Source organism: Plodia interpunctella, chromosome 17 (assembly GCF_027563975.2).
Source record: "Plodia interpunctella isolate USDA-ARS_2022_Savannah chromosome 17, ilPloInte3.2, whole genome shotgun sequence".
Taxonomy (NCBI): Eukaryota; Metazoa; Arthropoda; class Insecta; order Lepidoptera; family Pyralidae; genus Plodia; species Plodia interpunctella.
Genome location: NC_071310.1, coordinates 5346136 through 5373267, shown reverse-complemented (window position 1 = coordinate 5373267; position 27132 = coordinate 5346136). Strand labels below are relative to the sequence as shown.

Genomic DNA, 27132 nt, shown 5'->3' with positions numbered 1-27132 from the left:
TGAAAGTGTTAAATTATAAATGTTCATACCTACCATAGATATCAAAATCGTAAATCCTCAGCACTACGAAGCTTTAGGTAATTATAAACCTTATTATAATTTTCATATTAATTTAATCTGACTTTAGTCTCGAACTCCATAATGTCAGATATAGATAATAAATGAATAGTTATATTAATCATTAATAATTATATATACCCATTCATTTATTCATAGAAACAAAATGTTCACACAGAAACTACGCCTTCTCAAGCAGTATGCTCCTTCTTATTTAAGTAAGTTGTTGTTGATACTGGTGTCAGATTTTATTCAAATAGCCTAAAGGTCACTTGGTCTTATATGATCTTAAAAAATATCGCTTTCGTCACGAGAGTAAAGTCTAACTTAGAAGTTAGAATAATGCTAGGAATCATTAACACAGTATGACTTTTTGTATCAATTATCATTCCAAATAGTTTTGTTCTCTCAACTGCATGTAATATTTAGCCAGAGTCTCAAATATATGTATTTTATATCAGTTTATACCGATACTCCTAGAGATATAATGGAATAGTTGATAAATATCGTGGGCAAAAAGGAAAACATCCGAGAACAGGATATCTCCATTAGGCTTTAGTCAGTTTTTGCCCCGACCACTTAAGGAGATCAGCTGGCTATTAACGCTCTAGGAAGCGTTTTTCAACAAGCGAACACTTGTTTATTTGTAAAACTAATGGAGTCCATGACTTTATTTATCGCATGTGAAATTGGTCAACGATAATACAAGATTTATTAAATTTTATTTTAAAGTAAATATTAAATAGTAAATATTTTACTTTATAATAATAAACTATAAAACGTCTTGCAGTTTTAGTTTTCTTTTTTCCATGAAATGAAATCCACCTTAGGTGGGTTGCACCAACAACTTTGACGTTAACTTTAATATGTGTAGAAAAACGCAAAGTACGCCATTTTGTCTAAACGTCGGCGCGCAGGTCAAAATCAACGTCAAATTTGACGATACAACTCACTCTAAATGTGTAAACAAAGAAGTAATGTAAAAAACAATTTGAACTTTGTGTAGAGTAAAATACTTTTTCGTATTTCAAACAGTAGCGTAACCCTATAGGAATCAGCTAAAACTAAACTATATATATCCCAGAACTTTTGAAAAATACAAGCTTTCAAAGAACTTCGAGAGTTAATTGAATGCAGGAAGCTTTATAGGCGCCATTACACGGTGGAAGCAATTGTTGAGCTTTCGCAGCTGAAACAATGGCCGCCGGAGAGCTTTTTTGTAAAGGCTGTATGCAATGTTGAACTTTAAACTATTTTCATATATAGCTTTGTGCTATAGACTAAAGAGATTGCTCTTTCTGATTTATGTGTCATTTATCATACTAGCGAGCGGCCCTAAGGCCTATAATAAAAAATCCTCGGGTATAAATTGTCTAAATAACAGTGAAATGTCCATTGCGTGGTTTCAAAACAAACTTAGAAACAGACAGACAAGCATATTGTTATTTTACACTAACAGCTCTTTAACTCCACGCATACCAAATTTCATCAATACCGATCCAGGTTTAGCCATGAACGCGGAATTGACAGACAGACTTTCGCATTAGCTAGGAACAGTATTAACTAGGATTAGGATTTATTTCTCCCATTTTGCATTCTTAGATTCTTTTTTTCACGGGAGTAGAAATGCAGAAATAGCTTGCCAATAGTAACAAATCGAAACGCGGTCAAAATGTGTTGCTCGCTTCTTGCAATATGTTTGAAACTGCCGCAAAGTAAGTTGTTGTACTTTTACCAGAATTCTCACAGTCACAAAAACCTAGAACCATGCATTGTTCTAGGTTTTTGTGACTGCGAGAATATGCTACGGCGCGTTGGCTTGCCATGTTATGGTGTATTATCGCAGTAGCTCCTTAGAATTTACTTTGGAGATATTCACTACTTAAGTTATATGAAATACAAAATGTAGTAATATGAAATAAAAATGTATTAACAAAAAAATAAGTAAGTAGGTATATCGTCACGCACGTCAATTCCTTCAAAGTATTTATTCAATATGTAATACGGCTTTGATCCAGCCTATAGTAATAAGATTTCTAAACCTCTAATCCGTTCAGCCTAAACAAGACGAGTTGGAACAAAATACAGAATCAGGAAATTGGTGAGATCAGGGCTTGCCGCCACACGCTGACACAACTGCCACTAAAAAAGACGTATCTGACTTTTTAACGTTAAACCTGTTCCTCACTCACGGGTCGCGTCGCCCCTTCGCGTCTACGCAGATAGGAATTACACTCTAGAACTAGGAAGAAGACAAGATTACATGGAGTCGGTTTTAGAGCAATCCGTTTCTATCACTGATTTTTGTAGTTAATATCCTGTATTTGAAGATCTTTGTTGGTTATTAGATCGGGCATGTTGTTGACACGTCTCTAACTTACTTTAGAGCTACTTACACAAGCGTGAAAAAATCTCAGATGCGTCCTTTTCCCGTATGACGGGTGGATGCATGGGTATTAAATATCCCGAATTCCAGCAACAAGATCCCGGTAATATGTTTCGAATGGCGGGAGTTGATAAGGAAAAACCGGTAAATAAGAATTGAAAGGCTGAGAACACACGTGAGGGAAGAATGAGGCGCGTGATACCTTTGTGTTTAGATATAATTATTTTATATTATTTGAGATCCTGACGTGATCTGTTTGGCTCCGATGTAATAACGTTAATGCTTGTGGTACAATAATGTTTAACTCGTTATCGGAGATGTTTAGATAAGGTACTTCACATGGCTATTCGATTTTGAGTATTTGTAAATCAATTTCGTAAATTGCGTACCTCGTTTTAGTGCAATGTAATATTCGTTGCTTATATTTCAGCCAGAATTATACTTAATGATGTGATATTTTATACTCAAAGGCTTTCTGTTTCACCTCAACACCGATTTATGTATTTTACTGAAAGAGCTTAAATTTCTTAAATAAAAAAATTCTTTATAATAAAAATAATCCGTGCAGATTTTTGCTTTCATTTAAGTACGGCTTTTTTTTTATTTATAAAATAAAATTTTCAATAGAGCAAAATTCCGCGAGATGTTTTATGATTACTGAATATGACAAAAGATGATAAACAATCATACTTACATATTATAAAAACAAGTCCTCCTGTCGCTCTCGTCTGTCTGTATGTATGAACTCGTTCAACTCAAAAACAACCGGACGGATTTAAGCATGGTTTTCACCAATGAATAATGAGATTTCTGAGGAAGGTATAATATAATTTATTATGGTCTTACCCGACTAAACCCGGGACGGGCCGCTGTTTTATAAAAAAGAGAAAAACTATATAAACTGCTTTTACTACAAACGCCAACACAATAAAAGCTCAACAGCGTAAGCATTTAATTCGCAGTTTTCACTCAAAAGATGTTTCATTTCAGTTACGAACGATAAAATTAGAGTTGTGAAAGTCACAACAAAGTTCGGTAACTTATTACAAAGAGTGCAGGATATAAAGAAGAACTAACAGTCGGAGACAATGTCTGTAGTGTGTACCTAGGATGAAGTGGGACCGGAAAGGTCAGGGAGGTCGGAGGGGGGACGGTCTCGGCGGAAACGGCCAGTGCTCACTGGGGACTCCGCGCAACACTTTTATGAAACATTGAAGCCCTACCGATAGCCACTAGCTATCTCGTCGCCATTTGCCTTTCTAGAACATTCGATATTTACTGTGCTCTAAAATAGAAATTACTCAGTGTAAGAGTGTGTGTTTTCGTTGATAAAAAAAATTGTTACCATAAGTGGCTATAATTGTTTTGTTTACAGTTACGTTTTTTTTGTTTGTAAGAACTTTATTGTACGAACATAAGTATATTTATTTATTTTTCAATATATAAAACTATGCTAATTACAAGAGTATATACTTGCTACAAAATGTATTTCAAAATTTGTTTATTTTTGATTTATATAAGTATCCATATGACTTAGATATTTTTATATAAAAATAAATAGTATATTTTTTTAAATAAGGGCTGGAGTTTTCGGTAAGTACCTTCCCATTTTGGTTTTTTTTTATCTTTACTATAATAGTTAATACAAATATTTTTCTGAACAATATCCATCTATCTTCCACAAATCCCTCGGGACCGCATTGAAAACAACTTTGATTTGCGCAGTCAAAGGCGCTTTCGAGAGAAAGCATCGAGAAAAAGAAAGAGAGAAATAAAAAATGCACAGAACACGGAGGTCGGAGTTTTTCCTGTCACCGGGCACAAACAATGGCGCATTGTAGGGCTCTCGCACCGTACCCGCGGCCCTGCCTCGGAAGAGGAGAGGAAACGAGCATCTTTTGTTTTCAGCCCCCCCCCCGCTCCTCGCGGCTTTGAACCCCGGTCATCTGTTTACATTACGCTGTTAGAAAAAAAGAACATCGCATTTATTTGTCTTGCCTCCAGCTGAGATAATGTAAACCTCTATCGAAGGAATACTTATTTTGAGACATCCTTACATATTAAAAACATAAAAACCTCTGCCGCGTCTGTGATAACGTCAAAAACGGCTGCACCGATTTTTATGTGGTTTTTCACCAATAGATAGTGTGATTCCTGAGGAAGGTTTAGGTGTATAATTTTTACCTGAGCGGGTCGAGCCGCTAGTTATAAATGTTTGACGGATATTTTTAATTTTAATTATATAATAGGTATTTAAAAACTCATAGCGAGTTTATTACTAGCCTATTTTAATGCCTTTCACTTTCCCCACATTCACTGACTCATAAGAAATGAATACAGCAAGCGTGTGATGTTTTAGATTTACGTAATATATTCCAACACATACAAGCCTACATACATACAGCGATCATTTGAAATGACATCCGATCCAGGCTGTTTACATAAACCGTAAAACATCCAACAGCAGTAAAACCCAGCTGTCAATACTTGCTATCTTATTTTATCACCCTGACCTGCTCCTACTAAAGTACTTCGAGATCTTATACTGAAAATCAATGATAGGTACTGTAACTGGATACACTCGTTTTCCTAATATTTGTTCGCGTAAGATTAGTACTTTAAAACTATTCTTCTCTACGTTTAAATAAATTTACAGTATATTAATTGTTACAGAGTGATATAATGTTTATTTTAATTGTCTGCAGACATTACAATACTATAATAGAGCTGTGTCCTATACGACTATGCTCCCGATTCCTTATACATTGGTATATCATAGATTTATTTTCCGTTTGGACTGGTATTTCTTCCAAAGATTAGTGCTATCAAACAAACAAGTTTAACGTACATAACAATCACACTAACACTGCAACACATCACTTTATATATTACTCTATTGTAGCCAGTTATCAACCAAATAGAATTTGCATTGTGAGTGGAGTCCGTGGTAATCTCTATTATAGGTGTCTTTTGGAACAGTTACAGTTATACACTCACAATACAGATTAATTACCCTGTGAGATTTGTGTGTTATAATTCCTCTGAATATTTACTCTGTGCCCTAAAGATAAATAAATGTTTTCTTTTTATTTCTTAAACGAATTAATCTGCAAATAGACATCTATATACTCTATTATTACAGTTTATTATTACAGTATATAGTTACTAAATATCTTATAGGAACAAATCCTAAATTTCAGTTTAAGTCAGGAGTACTAAATAAATACGAATAATAACAAAACAGATAAACCCCTCACGTAGCGTAATGAACGATAAACGCAGCCCTATGAATAAATAACACTCAAATGCTTACTGTTACTGCCGCGCAAAATAATACTCATTTATTTTATAATAAAACGTGAAAGCTCTGAACGTTTGAAGAGCTGTGCCCTTATGTAAAAATTCCAACAGTTGCAAATAATCGCTTGTAAATATATCATTTTTATATCGTCTTTTTAGCTGATACTGTAGGCATCATTTATGATTTTATAAGAGTGGGTTGCACCAGTCGACTTCTCAATCCTTACCTAATTCCTCCAGTCGTTAAGACAAAATGGCGTACTTTGCGTTTTTCTACGCAGGTTATTATTAACGTTAAAATTAACTAGTGCAACGTACTCAACGTACATAAGGAAATTTGCACGAGATTATCATGTAAAAGCATCAATATTGATCGCATTTTAGCAGTCGTTTAGACGAAACATAAAGTATACTTTACACATAAACCCCATACACATTTTTTTTTTTTAATTTTTCACTAGCAACCCCTCCTGGCATCGTTCGGGTAAAACCATAATAAATTATAAACCTAAATCTTCCTCTAAAATCACTTAATATATTTAAAAACCCCGCATCAAAATCCGATGCGTAGTTCTAAAAATGCCCGTTCCTATCTATGTATAAAAGGCATACATAGATAGGAACGGGCAGACAGCGGGAAGCAATTTTTTTATACTATGTAGAGATTTGGTTTATTTTGGGGTTAGTTCAGTTTTAGCTTTTTTAAATTTTTAAACATATGAGTTTATGATTAAACTGTTCAACTATGTAAAATAAATTAAATATTTATTGATTTAATTTTCTACTAATTACAATTCATAGATTACTTTTTGGGAAGGCCTTTGCGACCTGTGCAGATGAGTCCTCCCATATTGGGACCATTTCACCCAAACAATTTATAGATAGTCGTTACCATTCTGGCATATATCGTGGAAACCATATTCACGTACAAAAAGTAAAATTGTTTATTATCATCAAATATGGGGATATCGATATCAAATAGGCAGTTTATCTTATATATCTTAATTATCTTATTTTAAAGTATAATATATAAGATATATCTTATATAATATATAAGATATATATTATATAAGATCTAATTTAAAAAACATCCTAACAAAAAACGCTTACTTATTCATAAGAATGGAAATGAAAGATGCGAAAAATGTTTTAAAACAAAACGCTTTAGTACGATACCCGCGGTAAACCTGAAATTGCGGCCGGGATTTATCATGGGAGAATTGTTTTTACGGGGCCCGTGATTCCGTGAATATCTTCATTAGCTTTTATTGCTTAGGAAGTATCGTGTTTATTATGTAGAGGAATTTTCGTTTAATATTATTTATGAATAAACATGAATTCCCAAGGTATCGCACACCAGACAACAACAGCGAGATTAAAGGCTGGGCTGTTGCTTTGAATCCAAAAATATTATTGAAATCGTCGATTTCAATAAACATTTTTGAGTCTCAATTTTTTTAGTAGGTATTGTTATAAAACTATAATACTCTTTGGTTGTTTATAAACTGACACTAACGCTTTTATCTAACCCGTTCAGCTTTTATCGCATTCGACATAGTGTCATATAACGTACAGTTCATTCTATTAAAGATAAGCAATTGTAGTTGTGTACAATTTACGTACTTAAATATCTGTTAGTTCTTAAAATGTTTATAAGAAAGACTAGAAATAAATACATACACAAATAAATACAAAATAGGCAAAACCAATCACTAAGCTGATACTTTAAAAATACATATTTATTCCGTTCATAATATCGCATCGTACAATCCTGAAATTCACACGGGAGCAAACCACAAAATTATGGTAAAAAATTATAAAATAAATCTCCGCCAGGCAGCCACAAGAGTTATAATGGAAATAAACATAAATGCGGAGTTTTTATGGTCGGCTGCCGGTGATGAGAGCTCTCCAGTCTCGGCTTCGTTAAATTTATTAATTGGCCTATTGCTAATTAACGTTTCCATCCGCGATTCAATATTCAATCAAAACACAAGGGGTTCCTTACAGTCTAATTTTAAATGAAAAAGTACAAATATACAATGTCTTATTTAGATTTTTGTGATAATTCGTATCAGACAGCGGCGCGTGTAATAAATTGTAATAACATGCACTAGCTAACGCGTGAAATTTTCTGAAAGGGATATTTTAACTATACGCGAATGATCATAGTTGTATTATAAAAGTTCCTAAGCATATTAACGCGCGTTGAATAATCGACCATGTGAACAAGGCCTATGTCTGATAACTTGTATTCTATCAAGTATGGGATTAGAATTTTGTAAAAATCACATCAATATATTTTGTGCAAGTAATCAAACATTTATCTGTCTACATTAAAATTCAATATAACTATACTCAACAGTACCTAGCCAGGATTTAGTTTTAAAAGTCCAATAGCAACTGCAATAGAAATACATCACGCAGTATATAGGAAATATTTTGCATGCAACAATGGAATTTACAAAATTGTACAAAATAGCTTCGCCACTAACCAATTATGTTTACATTGCACTCATAGCGCTCCGGGCAAACTGCACGCCAAATGAAATTCGCTCAGTATATACGTGTGACGGTGGGAATCCAATTTGGTCGCGTAATAAAAGAACCAGGCGCGGCGTCCCGCTTATACAGTTTCGGGCGTGGCGTCATTTCGGGAACGTTTCGTCATACAGGACTCAGAATGAAAACATGCTCCATAGAATTTATTACCTGAACTATTTCGAAGTTAGTATTTCAGTAATATGGTGCTTTTTAGAGGAATTAGATGTAAAGAAATACAAAGAAGTTTAATGGATCTAATACAGATAAGAAAACAGAAAATCACCAAAATCTACGAAACAATGCAATACGAAACCGACAGCAGTAACGCGGGAAAGCCATACTCCCAGAAGTGGACGGTTGAAAAGTGATGGTGATTATAAAAATTTAAAAAAAAATCTTTAAACTTAATCATAGGACCAAGCTATGTTTTGGAAAATAAATGAAGAAAATTGACGTTTACTTCTCACACGAACATACTTGAGGATGATTTGTGTGAGCGAACGCTTCTATTGCAAAAATAAATTGCTTTCAAAGGCTTTCAATAACATCACAGTTGCGTAAGTCACGTCACGTCTGGAACTTCGACTGTGACGGATGACTTTGTAAAATTTCTTAAATAAGCGCACAACTTTCCTGTGTCGTGTTTTAAAATAGGTATGTCTGAAGTTGAAGAGATAGGAATAACTATTCTATACCATTCTATGGTTATTCTTTTTCTACATTTTTAGTATAATATTTAATGATAGAAAATTGTTTTAATAATGGTATATAATAACCATAGAATGGTTATTATTCTGATTATTCTTTTTCTAAATGTGTCTAAATTATTCTAGATTTTTTTTTGTAAAGACTAATATTTGAATTTTATCTAATAGTAGGATATTTTTCTTAGTTATTTGTAAGTAAACCTTTTCGGCAAAAGTAAATAACCTACGAAATAATAACATAAAACGGCATTCATTTTCTTAGAAAGCAATGTTATTTTAGTCAAATAGGTTTGGCCATGAAGGTTGTCCGTTTTGTAAAGATCCGATTCCAAGAACAAAATTAAATCAAAATTATTTTCATTCTTCCTTTTCCGGGGAAATAATATTATAATAAAAAAAAATTATTATCTCTAGGTATATAATTAGAAACTGTGTCAGTTTATATAGCATCCATACCTTGTTCGGCAATAGGAAAATATTGTCAAATCACAACCACTTCTATATTAGAAATTACTTTTCTAAAAATACAAAGCAATACAGAACAAAATATCTCATTGCCATAAAAAAAACAACAATGTTACATTAAAATATTGAAAAAAAAACAGTAAATAAATAATATAAATTAACTGCTTTTACGCACGCGGCTACGTCCGCATGAATTTTCCAAGTCCAATTTTTATCATCCGACAATATGTGAAAATTGTTATACACAACTATATCATAACATGATCCACTCAAAACGGCGGAAGTACGAAAGCTTTTAATTTATTTCTCAAGAAAATATAAGTTCACGAGCCAAGTTATCTAACAAGCTGCCAGGGAAGGTGAAATACGAGCGAGGGATTATATCTGCAAAGATTTATACCAGCAACAAATGTAATACAAGTACATATCACTAGCATTACTGGCCAGAAGGATGGACCGTAATTTATGAGATAACTACTAGTAGTTGCCCGCAGCTCCTCACGCGTTAGCCTATATTTGACCTCGGGTCGTTTACTATAGTATTCATCTAAATTTCTTCTAAAACCGCCAAGCGATTTAACAGTGAACCAATAGACAGAATAGATTTTCGCATTTATAAAGTGTTTTTAATACCAGCATAGAAAAACGCTGCCGACGTTCTTGGCTATAAAGAAACATAGCAAAAATCTTAAACAAAAAGCACATTTTTTGGTGTTTTAGTTTTTTAACATTCAAAAAACAATATGTTTTGCTGAAATTAAGAGTTCAAATGATTATATGAAATACATACTAATTTACTCCACTAATAAAATAAATCTAAAAAAGCTTCATCATATCTTCGTATGTGATGCGTAATTGACGCTACCAAAAACTATTTGTATGTATGTACAAGAAGGAAAGGGTAATTAATACCTAGCTATTTCTATAAAAAATAAATCAAACATTATATATCCTAATGTTTTCGGAAGTATCCCATATGCAGCTCACTAGCCATATACTCATTAGCCATATCCTGACAAGCGAGAGAGGAAAACAATAAATATAAAAGTAAGGGGGATTTTTGTGGAAAACTTTGGCGGGAAATGGAACCGTGTCGCGGGCACAATTTGTCATCGGCCACAACCACCATTAGGATGGAGACTACAGAACATAATATTGCTTCTGTAAAATAAGACTTCAAAAAATACATCAAGCTCTTATACAAATTCCGTCACGGAGCTCAGGCTAAATTCTATAGTGTAACATTATACCAAACCCGTCTAATCGAATACGTGACATTGAATAAAAAAAACTTTCGAATTTATTTATTGCGCTAATTCAAAAATTTGCTTTTGACCATCATGGTGAAAAGTTGCAGAATTTCATTCGTTTTCTGCGTTAGATATTTACTTACCATATTGTGGTTAATTACTACCTACATAGCAAATATTCCAGCTGAGTTGCATCAGTCACTTTGACGTTGACTTAAACCTGCGCGCCACCAAGGTTGAGACAAAATAGCGTACTTTGAGTATTTCTGCGCAGGTTAAAGTTAACTCCAAGTGGTGGTGCAACTAACTCTCAGTATTTTGCCACAAACGTTTTCGTGAACTAAGTACACACATTGATTGATTGTTCTAAGCAAACGTCGAGCGTTCCAAACGGAGCATTTCTTGGATGCCGTGTGTCAGTTGTAACAAATGTATTTACAATACAAACGTCAAAGAATATGGTACTGCATTGCTGCTCAGATCAATTAGCATTGCTGCTCATACATCCTAACTTATAGTATATATTTTGACAATATCTCAAAATATAATTTCACTTCCAAATTTCTTAAAAAATATGTTGATACGAACTCAACGAATCAATAAAATCGTGTAAAGAATGAAAAGAAAAAAGAATTTTTGAAAGAAAATGAAAAGAAAAATGTTTTTTGTCTTTATCAGTAGTATTTTGAAGTTATTTAGGCTAACTAATAAATTTAGTGATCTTATGGAATCCTTTGAGTTTTAAATAGTATCTAGAAAATATTATCTCTTAGCTCGAAATATATCAAGTAAATACACATCGAACAAATAAAAAAATATGGAATTAAGTATTTTTTTTTTAATAATATTCTTTAATTAAAATTTAATTTAAATACTTACTCCTTTCGTACTAAAATATTTTCTCTACTTAAAGATAGAAACCAACCTGGCTCACACCGGTTTGAACTCAGATCATGTAAGATTTTAATGATCGAACAGATCAAAATTTTAAACTTTTGCATTTAAATTTTATCTTGTTGGTATAGTGCTTTCCTACGTAGTCTGAAAAGTTGGTGAACATCATATTTCGTATTTAAGATTTTTATTCAAGTTGCGAATATATTTGGATGTATTTTATTATAGCTCGGGTAAAAACACTACACGTAACTCCTAAATCTTCCTCAGGAATCACCCTATCTATTTGTGAAAACCGCATGAAAATTCGTGCAGTAATTTTTAAGTTTATCGTGAACAGACAGAGATGACAGAGGACTTTGTTGTATGATATGTATGAATTAATTTATGTATGTATTTTACAGTCAACACAGTGACAGCACATCAACCAACCAGAATTTATTGAAAATTTTCTCCTTTCACTATGGCAGTGAGGTCCATGCACACTCATAGTAACATATTGTCGCATATCGCGCCGCACCGCATCGCATTTGTGGCTCACCGGGTTCAGTGAACCCTAAAATCACTTCCTTGATTAGAAATGCCGAACAATTAGAAGCAATATTTTTTGCGGCCGTGATTGGTTGAAAGTAATTAAAAAGTTATCCCGCCTCAGATGGCCTCTTCATCTATTAATTAAACTTGAAACGTTGTAACCGAGATCCGAGTGAATGCCGACAAATTGCCGCTATTCAGTTAGATCTTTTCTACTCGGGGACAGTGAGTATTTAACATACACGAGTATACAATAACATTTAATAACAAATAATACCTTAATACCTAGTAACTACCTAAAGTTGCATCTAAAATTATATGTAATAGAAAACTATAATACTTTCCAATAAAATTATACATCCCGTGGTATTTTTTGTCTTCGCTATTAATTAAAAGTAATTTATAAAAATTTGATGGCGGCGGAAGTCCACGTGTTGAGTGTTGAGCCAGTCTTAGATAAAACCTTACAATTAAAATTGACTCCGACAGGACAAAGTGTACATATTAATTAACAAGTTATCTCGGCCTCAGCTGGGCTTTTAACAGTTAATTTAGTTAAATCCGTCGGGACAGCGATCTCAACAAATCGCCCCGTCTGAGTTCCTAACATTGATTTATATCGGACTGTTTACACTGAATCTAACAATATTAACTTACGGTGAGTGGCATCATCAAATTTGACCTTGATTGTCCTTGATCAAATTAGATTGACCGGCGCGCCGCTGACATTTAAATATAATGGCGTACTTTGCGTTTTTATAGTTGACGGTGCACCCTTCGAGTAGTTTACACCGTCAACTTGTACGTTAACAGTAACCTGCGCCATTTTGTCTAGACGTCAGCGTCGCGTCGGTTAAAGTTAATGTCAAAGTTGACTGGTGCAACTCACCCTTAGAATGACTAATACTCGACACCCTATCATTTAATACTTTCGCGGATTTTCTACGAGATCCCAAAAGAAGTTTGAGACTATGCTACCGTAGACGTAGAATTAAAAAAAAATGTGATTTAGTACGCATTTTGCATTTTTCTTGCCACGAACTTTGTAGTGGGGCTACGAATGCTACGAAATGTCTACGACAAACTGTACACACAATTTCTAGTATTAGAATACTATATGCTTTTATTATCCGCGCCTTCGCCCGTATGAATTTCCCACGGTAATAGTTTTTTTTTTTCAAAATGTCTTCGTCGTTCTTCTTATGTACTTGTCGATTATAGTTGGAATATGACTAGAAATTTAGTCTTGAAGACTGCTTGAATAGATAAAGTATGACGATTTTACAAACAATCTTTCCTCGACAATTTACATATCAACTGGGGGAAGTAATTTGTTATGTGTAAAAATATATAAAAATAGATATGAAACAAAATGTAATATAATGATTATTTTTCCATAAATTCTAGTTATTATTATAGTTTCTAGTTATTATTATTGAAGATAGAAGAAAAGTTTTACTCAATTTTTTACTACCTTTATCAAACTAGTAGTGCACGAGAGAAAATTATGGGAAAAAACTAGTTCAGTCTCGAAAAGCTAATTTTCTTTTATCCCACAACAGTACTTAGTTTGTGCACATAAAGTAAACAAAATTAATTAGGTTCTAAACAACACCAATAAAACTGGTCTAAGGAGAGGACTACATCCATTTCAAACCGGCTTTAAATGAAATTGTAATTGTGGTCTTTATATTATGTTTTTCGGGTGTATCTCAAAGCGTTTCGACCGCTGCGTTCACACATTTATTCGCACATTTATTTTTCAAATTTTAACAAAGACAAGCATTAATTTTACTGTCTGACTTTATAATAATAATTAATCTGCACTATGGTTATGGCAATTTTATGATTGATTATGGTAGTAATTCAAGAAAATTCACGGATCGTAAAGACAGCGTGGCCGCAACGGTTTAAACGCTCCGAGAACCGCCCTTTTATGATCGATTTACTTTTTTTGTAAAAAAAGTATTTCCTTTGTACTTAGCATCCAATGTATAGTATGTTTAATATTTACTCAATTATGTTTGTCACTGAAATTAATTAATTTAAAAGAATATAGTTTTAGAAAATTGATACTTTAAATAAAATTGTTTTGGGGAAACATCCATCTTGTCGCATTTGTCGCTTATCTAGGCCGCCTGATATCGCCGGGTAATAATGTGTGCGTGTGTCTTATTTACCTTTGTGCAAGATCTTTGTATTGGTGTATTGAACTGTATGTAACGTGCCAATCTGCCTTTGTTGGAACGTTATTGCGCAGCCTTAGGCACATATATAACATGAATTAAAATGAGCTAGAGTTTCCTCACTCACTAAGTCAACACTCATGGGTAGCCGAAAAGGGTTATACTGTAACAAAAATATTCTATCGTCTTGCTAACAAAAATATTAAATTATTTGATTTGATCAACGATCTTCACTTTTTTAAAAGAAGTTCTATTATTTACAAGCAGCGAAGTGGCGGTGAACAAACAATTTGTGAGTGATTTTACAAAACCTGAATCTTCCTCAGGAATCATAATATTTTTTGGTGAAAACCGCATGAAAATCCGTGCAGTAGTTTTTGGGTATATTGCGAACAGACAGACGTGGCAGAGGACTTTGCACCTATTACTATAATATGTTAGGATAAGGATGTAAGAAAGGATAAGGGAGATAATGAAACGAATTCTCGCATATACTTAGCTAAATAAGAGGCCCTTCAAAATATGAAATTAATAAAGTATATTCCTTCAACTATCACCGAACTGTTTTTGTCAGTTAGGTTCGAATAAACTTAACTGAGTACCTACTGAAAATGATAGTATTACAAAGTTTGTAAGCTTGGAATTAATAAACCAGAAATTGAATTTGTAAGGCTCAGTTTACAAACACAAAGCGCGCGACGCATCTATGTTTCTTTTGTTGGCAACGGTATAATCAAGTGCATTGGTGGTGCAAGAGGAAATCATGCGTTGCTTTACTTGACGGAATTACCCTTGATTCCAAATTGCAATGGGACGCTCATATTAATGGCCTATCTAAAAAGCTTAGTACCGCGGCATTCGCAGTTAGGAGAATCAGACAACTGACGGACGTGGCGACTGCTAGATTAGTTTACTTTAGTTATTTTCATAGCTTAATGTCCTATGGGATATTACTTTGGGGGAGTGCTAGCACCATTAACACTATTTTCATTATACAAAAAAGAGCAATCCGTGCTATATATGGTTTGAGGAGAAGGGATTCCTTTAGAGATTTTTTTAAAGATATTAATATTTTAACTTTACCCTCTCAATACATATTTGACAACATTATGCATGTCCGGAAAAATTTAAACTTATTTAAAAAAGTTGGTGATTACACTTATAGAGCCTTATGTAATAAAGATAAATTGCCTAAATGGATTCTTGATTTGCCGGACAAAAAATTTAGAAATTATATAAAAGAAGTACTTTGTAAAAAGGCATATTACAAGTCTGATGGTTATGTGAACGACAATAATGTTTGGTCCAAGCATGATGCAGTATCCTCATAACATATGTAATTGATTTATGACATTATTACGTACGTTTTGTACATTTAGCTTTTTATTTATATATATATTGTGTGACAATTTTCTATAATTTTATTGGAAATACAAAATTTGACATTTTTAATAATGATGTAAATTCGTCCTCCTAATTTTTAATATATGTATAAGACCTATATTTGTTAATTGACGTCCTTGGAGAAAAGACTGCGGTGAAGTTTGTTGCGCCGCTTCTTCTTCACCTGCACTTTGGAAGCCGTAGACTTAGTTTAAGTATTTTTTTTACGTCAATAAGTGATGTATATCATCCTAAATTGAATAAAGAATTTTGAATCTGAATTTGAATTTGAACTTGACTATAACAAAAAAAAACTAATTTGTACCTGCAGCAACGTGTCATTGCCAATTTGTACTGCAATACTGAGCCTCTGACTAAAGTAGATTCCTATCGCGGGATACCTCACCGGACTTTTTGAAATATCTACATTTAAAATCTGATGAGCTGATTTTGCGTTTTCACTCACAAAGGCTCAAAAATGTTATTATTAAATACAATATACGTCAAGTAACTGCAAACCAGATTAAATAATGACACGCATTGTCGCACCTAATTACATAAAAACCTGCCTATTCACGGAGAATAAACAATAAATTTGGGCAAACAAGCTCATTATTATCACAATATATAAAGGAAGAATGCTGCGTCATTATCCTCGGTATAAAAGAAAATAATTGGCTATACCGTCAAGGGCGACCTCTATCATCGACAAGCGTGTGTGTGAAAGCGCGAAAATTAGTTTATATCTTTTTGATCGTATTGTCTGCTAAGTTATATCAGTAATCAGCTCACAAATCGAAAACTTTATTATCTCACTTTATCATCTGAATAATAAACCACAGCCCAAATCGCACTTGGCCGATTTTTTATACCGATCTTTTAGCATTTGGGTGGCATGAGCTTTTTGAGTTAATTTCGATGATATAATTTGTTGGATTATTGCGCACCACTACATAGACAGATCACATAGATTGAGCTATATGGCCCCAAATAAAGTTCGAGACTTGTGTCTGGAACTTTTTTTGGGGCTATATAGTTATGGGATACTAACTCAACGATACTATATTTTATATATAGATATATAAACATCATATATATAAGTTTGAGATCATTTTCGATCATGACCGGACCGGGGATCGAACCCTCTCGGTTCAGAGGCAAGCACTTACCACTGCACCACCGAGGTTGTAAAATCAATCAATTATGAGAATTTGAAGAAAGTGATGAATGTAGAGGATGCTGGTGCGGATGGCAAGTAGTAAGTGCCCTCACCGATGAACTGGAAAGACAAATTATGTGTGTATGCTGAAGCTACTTACCTAAAATGGTCATTACAACAATCGCCACCATGTTGGTAAAATCTGAAAAAAAGATTAATTATTTAATCAACATATCCTTGACAAATTAATTAGGTATTTCTTATTGTTCATTCAATAGTTGCATCCTTAAGGGCGAGACCACACACCACTGCATTGAACTTCACTAACACAGGACATTAAAATGGCTGATGAAACATAAATTATTGCTATCATTCTTATTCATTGTCTTATTACTAACACTGGTATTAATATATTACAGTCGCCTAAAGGCTTTATCTATTGCTGATCGAAGCGCGTCTGTAAGCTAACTAAAACAGTATACTTTAGAGGCTTGAATATTATAATATGTAGATTCCATAACATAGGGTGGATCCCAAAATCAGCAATTTTGAAGCCGAGGTAGTTGAACGGACCTGGAATAATCACCAAAATCAGCATGTGTTCCACATAGGTGAAGTGATAACTTGAACATCGATAACTATACAATATTTTTACTTTATTTGTTTGAATTATCGGCTAAACAGATAACATAGCAAAAAAATATATAATGAAACTATTATCATAACATTCTACCATATGTGTAAATAAATTTTCATTGCTTATATATTTTTCAAATAAATAACTGGACTAGGTACTTTAAATATAAAACTTTTGCACTAGCCGTGTTACACAGCACACTAGTTAGCACAGATATTAGAACATTATATCTGTGGTTACAAGGAAACCTGAAACCTTACTGTAAATTCGGAATATATAATATCTATATACTCCTTGGTGATTCTCAGACCGTTTCGACCGATGTGACCGACCGATACAATTTTTCAAATTTTAACAAAGCCTATCCTAGTTTTACTATATGACTTTAAAATGATTAATCTGTACTGTAATAATACAATTTTATGAATGATTGATTTTTTAAATGATTCCTTCTTCAAGAAAATTGACGGATCGTAATATCGTATATAGCCCGGCGCAGCGGTCGAACCGCTCTAAGAACCACCCCTTGCCCGAGGATCAAAATTCATCACATTTTATTTAACGTGAAAAGCCACTAAAGTTTCGATTTATTATCATGAAATATTATTTCGGGAGAACTTATTTAATTTCTAAAGCTTTGGTGCATTGTAAGTATACAATGAATCGTTTATAAAATCGCGAATCGCTATTGAAGTGAAACTACTAAAGTTTGACGCAGAATATTTTAATTGAATCAGAAATGATTGAGTCCAAATGTTTAATTAACGCGAGCGATAAAATTGGATCTGAGAGGCGTGTGTTTAATGGCCCTGCCCGATATTTATCAGCTATTAACACGGACTGAACGCTCCGTGCGAGTTGTGTGTAATTTGTTTGTTGAAATACATTATATCAACACATGTGTGATTAATTACACTATTGTATTGAATTCTCGAACTGTTTCTAAATCGGAACCTTCATGACGAAAAATGTAAATAGGTACTTAATCGTCAACGCTACACTTACTGGACAGTCATGTGTATCTCATTTGCCATAAACATTGTATCTACGACTTAAACATTGTATCTACAATTTAAAAAAAACTTATTTCATTTTTCAAAATTGCATTTTATGAATACTTCTCATTAGAATCAATACGCAGGAGATTCCATTTCGGATATTGAATATTTTACCAAAGAAGCTAAATTGAATAATAATAAGCGAAAGGAAATCATTCGGGAGCGCTTCGTCTGCCGTCATTGTCTCCCTCATATTTTCGTCTTGACATAAAACGATTTATGTCAATATTTTATATTAAAATATTATTAGAAATATTTAAAAGACTAAATATATATTTCTGGCATAATTGAAAAAAAAATTACACTTTTCATATTTCGAGTTATTTTTCAACATATTTTTGTAAAGTTCGTTAAAAAAATATTACGGTCAAACATTGTATCAAAAAATTGCGTCATTATAGCGGTAAATGTATTCCAAAATGTCTGAAATTAAATGTTCGGCTCATAGACCCTGGAATGGACCGCCATTGTCATAACCATTTGCCTTGACCAAAAAAAGGGTTGTTATAGCCTCGATAAGTTCATTTGGAAGGTAATTTTATTTCTAAAGTTAAAAATTGTTCGAACTAGCTAATTAATTGATCCTACTAGGGAAACGTAATTCATATCGACACGTACATCTTTAAGTATTAGTATAGAGTAAGTTATTTATTTATTTTATTTAGAGACATTTATAACATCTTTACAGCAAAACATTTAATGCAAAAGTCTACTTGCCCTTTACAATTTGACAGCAAACTGCACGATAAAAAACAGTTGATGCAATTTGCTATAAGTTTATGTGGATGCCTGTTTGTTCACGCAAAATCTACAACAATGCATTCCGTCAATTGTTATGAAATTTGAATATAACCTGGAATAACACATAGATCACTTTTTATTCGAAATTTCCACGGGAACGAAGCCTCGGTGCTGCGCACCGCATCTAGTAATCAATACGCAAGAATTTAATATAAGTACTTTTTCAAAATTATCACCCTAAGCGATGGGATATGAAAAATACACATAAAAATGCATCAGGCGGAGCTGCTGACAAAAGCTAGTGTTATTTTGAAGCGGTTGAAATAATTTGATACTCGTAATTTAACTTTGAATATTATTGGAAGTGAAAGATAAACTAACTTGCGGAACCTCGGAACTTCATTCCCGAGACATTGTCTTAGACTGGGGTGTATTTATACCTATATACTTAACTGTTATTACCAAATTAACAACTTCACAAATTTAATTTTCGTGTTTATCTTAATTGTGTTTTGGAATTTTGGTATTTCTTCAATCACTTTAATGTAAAATTTAGATAAAATGTAATAACTAAATTGTAAACAATTTTTATTTATACAACTAAACAGGCAAACAGACATGCGGGCCAACTGGTGGTAAGTGGTCGCCGTAGCGCACACGCGCTTTGCCGAACCTGAATATATATTTTCACGCCCTTTTTCAACATGTCCATATTGTCCATTTTGTAATGTCAAAAGAAAGCCATGACTTGGAGCCCATTCACAGAGTACGTGAGAGGAAGTTATTACTTTATGAACATTTTTGTGGATATTAGATACAGAACAATGCATCAAGTAGGTTAATAAAACTAATTATGGAAAAATTAACTACGCATATGATTCTGTACATAGATTTAATTATTTCCTACATTTGTAGAAATCCATGTAATTTTACACAAAGTAAAGATAATACACGCAAGTTAAATAAAAATAGAAATTCAACATGGACTTGGAGCCAATATCATATCGCTTCGTATCGCACAAATTCAATAAGTCAACGGCTCTCCGCTCCAATAGCTGGCCCCAGGGACTATTTTGAGCTTGGGAAAAATTACTTTGACGTAGGAAATATTATACTTAAGTATAAAGTTTTGTAAAGTTAAAAATATTTGATAAGCATAAGGAATATTTACGTCGCCGTCTTCATAATTTTATAACCGATACGTCAAGTTTACTTTCGTATAACTATATACGGTTAAATGAAAACACGAAAAGCAATAAAAAAATTCTTGAAATTTTTAAAAGTAGTTTTGCGCCGAGCAATCATTCTATTTGAATGATCTTCTTTTGAATTGTATTTGATTTGGGTATATATTATTTGAAAAATGTTCGGTCTCGGCCATAAAATCTTTCGAACACAGTGCGATTTGGGCCAATAATTAAGTCGAATCTTTCAACTCCCCGAATTCAAATTAATTTTCATCAATAAATTTAAATGTGTTACGAATAGTGTTTTTATTATTGGTAAAATAAATGTAAAAATCTTATTTAATATTGAAGCCAAAAAGAGTTTTCGGTTTCGACTTACAGTGAGTTGCACCAGACACTTTGTTGTTGACTTTGACCTACGCACCGCTGACATTTAGACGAAATGGCGTACTTTACGTCAAAGTTGACTGCTGTAAATCACTCTAAGAATCACGATTCTATAGTTGACGGTACAAAAGAACGTAAAAAATATTAATTTTACCCTTTCTAATTTCTAGACTGACGTAGGCGGTTGGGGCTACGGAAATGACTGGAGTAGTTAGCTGGATAGTGCCACGGAAATAGAAACTCAATAGCCGGAATATTTAGGTGAAATGATGTCGGAAATAACTGCGCTCAAATGCAGACCCATTCTGGTAGTTTGAATTTTGTATTTTATTTTCCACTAGCTGCACCTCAGGAATTTGCTTCCGTGGGAATTTGGAGATAAAAAGTACCGTGTGTTATTCCAAGTTATTTTCTACACGTATAGCAAATTTCATAACAATCCGCCCAGTAGATTTTGCGTAAAAGAGAAACACACGTGCACACATATATCTTCACAAACTTTCGCATTTATAATATTAGTAGGATTAATATAGGTACGTATTTTATGACAGTTTTAAAATCTCAACTAAGTATATTGGCATATTTTACGTCCCTGTGTATGTCTGTCTGTCATCGTAGCGCCAACGAATGTAATGTAACGATTTCCATCTATTACGACGAGCAGCTTTGCAAAATAAAACAGAATGAAAATTAATATATATTATATTAAAAGCATATATTTGAATGTTTTTATTTTATCTCCATCATCTCCCGGTGATTATACATCACCGGGCTTCCGGCAAAGAAAATCATCGTATAAATATAGGAAAAATTGCATTTAATATTTGTAGACGAATTTTAATGAAATGTGAAATCAATCAATATTCAGCTATATGATTTTTTAAAATCACATTTCATCAAAATTCGTCTACAAATATTAAATGCCTCTTAATATATCAATATAGAAGTTTAGAACTATAGCTATACTTGTCTTTTTATTGTTTAAGTGAACAAGATTGAAATAAAACCCATATAGCCTCCGACTAACAGACGAATCAAACAGCTGAGATGCAGCCGCGTCTCAAACTCAAACAGTTCGAAACTAACTTTAATATCTTCCTACTTTAAGTTACTGTTTGACAAAGACACTATAATAACTATTACTTTGTGTAAACTGTTATATATATTTTGTGTAAATTGTTTGCTACTTCCTTACGCTTATGGCAGTGAGAAATTAATCTAAGTAGATTAATTTCGTGTCTTTAATAAAACAATGTTGTTTAATTTTAGTTTAAAACGAAGTAGACTTTTAAAAATTATATGTCTAGTGTAGATATAAATGTAAATATAAATTGTCAGAATTTAAAATTAAATATATTTCTAAAATAAATCTTAGTCATAAATTGGCATTCAAAAATAATCCATCATGAAAGTGAATTGCAAATTTAAAGCATTTATTCCTAAATAAATATAATTTTTGTCTCACTGCATAATACCTCTAGAATCTACATTTGCAAAAAAAACACTTTTTTATTTTTAATCTAAATCAAGAATCGCATTCCATGTTTAATGTGATAAATTTTATCTGCATACCTACTTATAAGTATCATGAATAGAAACTTCCACAAAGTTACTTACCAAGTTCAAAAAACTTTCAGATTAATGTTCAAAGTGTCTGAAATTGAGTCACATTATCACCGTTCTTACATAAATAGATCAAAGTACATAAAGTCTTTATAAAAAAAAATATTTTATTCACTATGAGGTTTCGCGATAAATGATCGCGCCAAAAAGACATGCGGGGTACCGGAGCGGAGCGGAGCGCGGGCACACCGCGCCAGGATCGCGCGCGACTGAGCCCAGCGCAGCAACGCTCTCTCTCCATCTATTTTATATAAACGCTATATACCGATTTATATATTTACCCGCACTCATACATATTTAACTTTTTTCCCATTTCACGTCGTATATTCCCCGTATGTAAGGCGCGCGGGCAGCGGCGCCGCGGTGTGTGAGTGCTCCCGCCATACGAACCGAATGCCGCGTTTCTATTTAGGTGTTTTTAGAAAGGGTAAAGCTTTTATACCTTCCTTTCTGCTCGTTCTGTAGCCGCTGAATGCTGCCCGCGAAATATTTCGCTTCGATTTATGCGTTTCATTTTCGTGAGTAAATGTATTTTTTGGTTGGAATGTTTAAGCAATTTGTAGCGATTGCTACGCTCGCATCAATAACGTTTCTTTCAGACGCGGCCGTGCGATACATTTCTGCCAAATGGTCATCAAAAGGTAAATCTAGAAAATATAAAAACGACATTAGGTTCTAGAAATAGTCCATGTTTCGCGATTTTTTTTCATTTATGACGGACTATTGAATAAATTGAATGAACTAAATTATGCAATAAATTTGTAAAGGTATATTCTGAACACTATCTGAATCACAAAATTTTGGGTTTGATTTAATTAAAGATCGAAAAAGCAGATCAATTATTTTGAATCTGAAAATAATTTTGATACAAGGAAATATACAATTTTTTGAGAAAACCGTAGATTTGTTTTTATACACCTACTTAAATTGCTTATTTCTGTAGCTTATTGCTGTATTTAACATTTCACTCTGTTCTTACTAAACAAAGTATTTCCTACAAAAATCGCAAAACAACACGTACTCATATAAAAGAGCTATCATCACGAAATACATGCCAGGAACACGTTAACACTTCAGTTTCCGATAGCAGCCCCCAGGGGGCGCCTCAAGACTTATCTGCTGTATTTTCCGATTAATTCTGTACATCGTCATAATATTTATAGCCAACGTTACTTATTTATTACGAGCTTTTCCGGCTAATAGTATAGTACGTACCTGAGTCATCATTTTTGAAAAAATCCACTAAAAGATAAATGTTACATATTATTTTTATCACACAAACACTCTTTGTTTTTCCAAGTGTGATAAAATATTGTGATAGAGTCTGACGTGAATTGTTCTAATAACGTATCGGATAATATTGAAGAGCAAGGTATCTGAAAAAAAATTATAGTCAACGACATTCAGTATTCTTAATTTTTTCGTGTATGTTAATTACCAACACTGGTGTCAGATTATATTCAAGTCGAAAGGCATCAGACATGACATTTACGACCACCTACCGCGTCTAGTGTAATTCAGTATTCATTTGTACTGTAGGGTCACGTGCTGCTGACTGTGTCATTTTGCTTGTGAGTTGCTCCTATACAGAATGTTATAATATTGAAATCTGTTACATAATTTGCTCTCAATACGTCTATCAGAATCAATGACCGCGTCAGTTTGCTGCAACAAGCTTATGTACAGAATCCGTACAAATCAAATATCGAATTCTGCGAACTGTACACGGGTACAGTAAACTGCACGTCAAGTTATCCCATGCGAATCTATGTAAAGCAGTAAATACCGTCGACGTGGTAATGAATTTCGTTAGTATGATTCACATTTTATTACGTATAATTTATAATTCCACCTGTTTGCGTCACTGTTCCGATAAAGCAGCGTTTCAAAGGAAAACTTTCGGTCGACCGTTTTTTCGCCGACTTACTTTGCCATTTCAGTTACTATGGAAAGTCCCTGTTATATAACTGAAATATATATAGCCTATATCCATTTTGATATTCGATTCTACAACTTGGTGAATGCAATGAAGAATTTTGAAAATCGATTCAGTGGGGATTTCTTAAAATTTTAATTTAGTTTTGATTATAGCAGACAAGTATAGAACATTTTGCCTCTTATCTAGTCAATTAAACATCATCATCAAAGAAGTCGTAACCCCACACAAGGGTCCATTCACGCAAAATGCGTAACTTTTACGCCCAACTGCGGTCCGTTCGCATCATTTCGAATTTACTGCTTCCGGTATAGGGGGAGCCAGCATTACTCGTAAATTAACAACGATATGGATGTGCGATATTTAGAAAGTTTATGACCATAATATAAAGGATCTAGAAACCGTTACAGTACTCTTTGCCTCGTGGAGGAAACTGAAAATATTTCATCAGTAAAATTAGAGATTTCTATTGCTATTAAAAAACAGACTACAAAGTATAATTTGAAATATAATGAAATTCAACTCACTACTTTGTCTTCAACGCCACAAAAGTCATGACAATGTAAGTGATAACGTAGAACGAAAATCTTTAGCTGTCGTTTTGTGACGTCATCCAATATCGATCAGTTTTATACAGCGCCGAGCCTCTCAAACACGGCGCAACGATCGATCGCGCAATTTATTAATTTTAAATAGTTTACCGCTCTTGGTCTAAATTCGGAATTTTTGAGTTGACAGCGATGGCGGGAAATTTTAAGATAACCTAAATACTGGCAACGAGAAATTTGGTGTCAGAATGTGAAGTGTAAGTCTAGAGATATTATCATGTAATCTTAAAACTACTTCGTACCTTACGTTTTACATTTGTACATTTTTCTACATATTAATAAGGTATGGCAATATTGCATTCAAATATGACGAAACAGTAGGGATTTTCTTTGGGTGAGATCTTCACAAAATTATAATCTAAAAATAAATATTCAACTTTGAGTCCAATTAATTAAAAAGGTATTCTATTGATTATTACTTTTTCCAAATTACCTACTTTAATTGCCATTAATTTCAAATATGTATGCAAAATAAAAAATGTCCAAAGAGTTATATATCTTCAAAAATGTAATAAAAACAGATGGTAAGTATATTTAAATCTGGCAGTGACGTCGCGGGCTTGGCACAGCCACTCGGAATGCGACCGCTAAAGAGCGCAAGAAAATGTGCTTATTGTGCGCTTTTGAGGCTTTATTCTTTGTAGTACTTACATGTCGTTTTATTATGTCGTATGCATAAGTAATTATTAAGAAGTAGGTACACTAGGGTTGCAATATTATGACAAGATGAAAATAAAATTATGTAAACGTTTTCAGTTTATTGTAATGCTATAGATACAATATTGGTATTCAAATAAATATTTTATATATCTTATACCGACCTCTTTGGAGTAATTTGAGACATTGTCAACTAGACAAATTATGTTCTGGACAAATTGGAAGACATTGATTTTTTTTATTAAAATTGTATATTTTCGTGAAATCAAATTAATATATCAAACATGTTACAATTTATTTATATACTTATTTATATAAAACTATATCAGAAATTTTAATAACATAAATTACGTCTATTTTAAGATTTTATGTATCAATTTACAGGTGTTTTTGCAACTTAAATATCTTTTATCTTTATATCAAATAACATTTTGAAAGTACCTTTAGGATCATAAGTCAAGAAACAATGATATTCAAATAGTTGTACTTAGCCATCGGTGTGCCATCACTGTGCAATTCATCCGATTGATGTTACAGTATTACGGCCTCCGAGTATATGATACAGCCTCATTATATTATGTAAATGGCATGCCGCATTATGAATATTACTGTGACAGACAAAAGTTATTTTCATACAAGTTTTTTTTTATTTTGTTCATACATCAACATTTGCCCAAAATCATGGTATTATAATATAATGCGAATGTGCACGAATACATACAAAACATGTTTAGCTAAAAATATGAAAACATAAACGGCATATTATGGCAATTTATTATTTAACAAACATTTGGCCGCGGTTTCGCCCGCGTGATTTTTTTAGAGACACACGCATTTATAATCTTAAGTAGGAAATAAGTCTACAAGACAATGATACTTACTTGTCCTATCAAATGCATTACAGTGCAAAGTATACGTGGACAGTCTAGTCTTACTTTAATACTTAAGTAGATTTGGATTTACCCTGAAGTTGGCAACTTCACAGTAATCCGAGCATCAGTCCCTCCACGATTGCTCCCAGAAGCACGCGCGGGTAGATTTATAAGATAGTTCATTCTCAGTAGTCCACTTTTGGCCTCTTCAACTATGTAGTAAGGTAATAAAAAGTTTGGGAGTAGCTTACATTTTTGCGATAAGATGATCCAAGTCAGTCAAACTCAGAACACACACTTGTAAGCATATGTATTTTTTGTGTACATTTTGAGATTCTTCTAAATATATTTTGACAATCACAATGTAACAATTTATTTTTACAGCCATAAAAAAGTGAGTAGATTAGCTAAACAATGAACCACGATTCTTTTAATGTCCGAATAATCCATGTTTTTTTTTAAATTAAATTATTTTTATCTCAAAAATAGTGACGTCACTCCGATGTAACTATGTAGTATTTAAGTTCTAAATTATTATTTTTTACTTTTAGAAAAAGACAT

The 27132-nt window shown here is 33.1% G+C and overlaps 1 protein-coding gene across 4 annotated transcripts in view; it reads right to left on the bottom strand.

Moving 5' to 3' along the window:
• Positions 1-22819, bottom strand: part of LOC128677090 (cell adhesion molecule DSCAML1-like) — an 86100-nt gene extending 63281 nt beyond the window's left edge. For 3 of the 4 annotated variants that reach the window (XM_053757696.2, XM_053757693.1, XM_053757694.2), the window contains exons 1-2: positions 22493-22818; positions 17026-17067 (exon numbers count right to left, since the gene is read on the bottom strand). In XM_053757696.2, coding sequence (XP_053613671.1) covers positions 17026-17056 — 31 coding nt within the window. In that variant the 5' untranslated portion in view covers positions 17057-17067; positions 22493-22818. Of the gene's footprint in view, positions 1-17025; positions 17068-22492 lie in introns of all 4 variants that reach the window. The other variant, XM_053757695.1, reaches the window with a different exon arrangement.
• Between the last annotated feature and the right edge of the window lie 4313 nt (positions 22820-27132).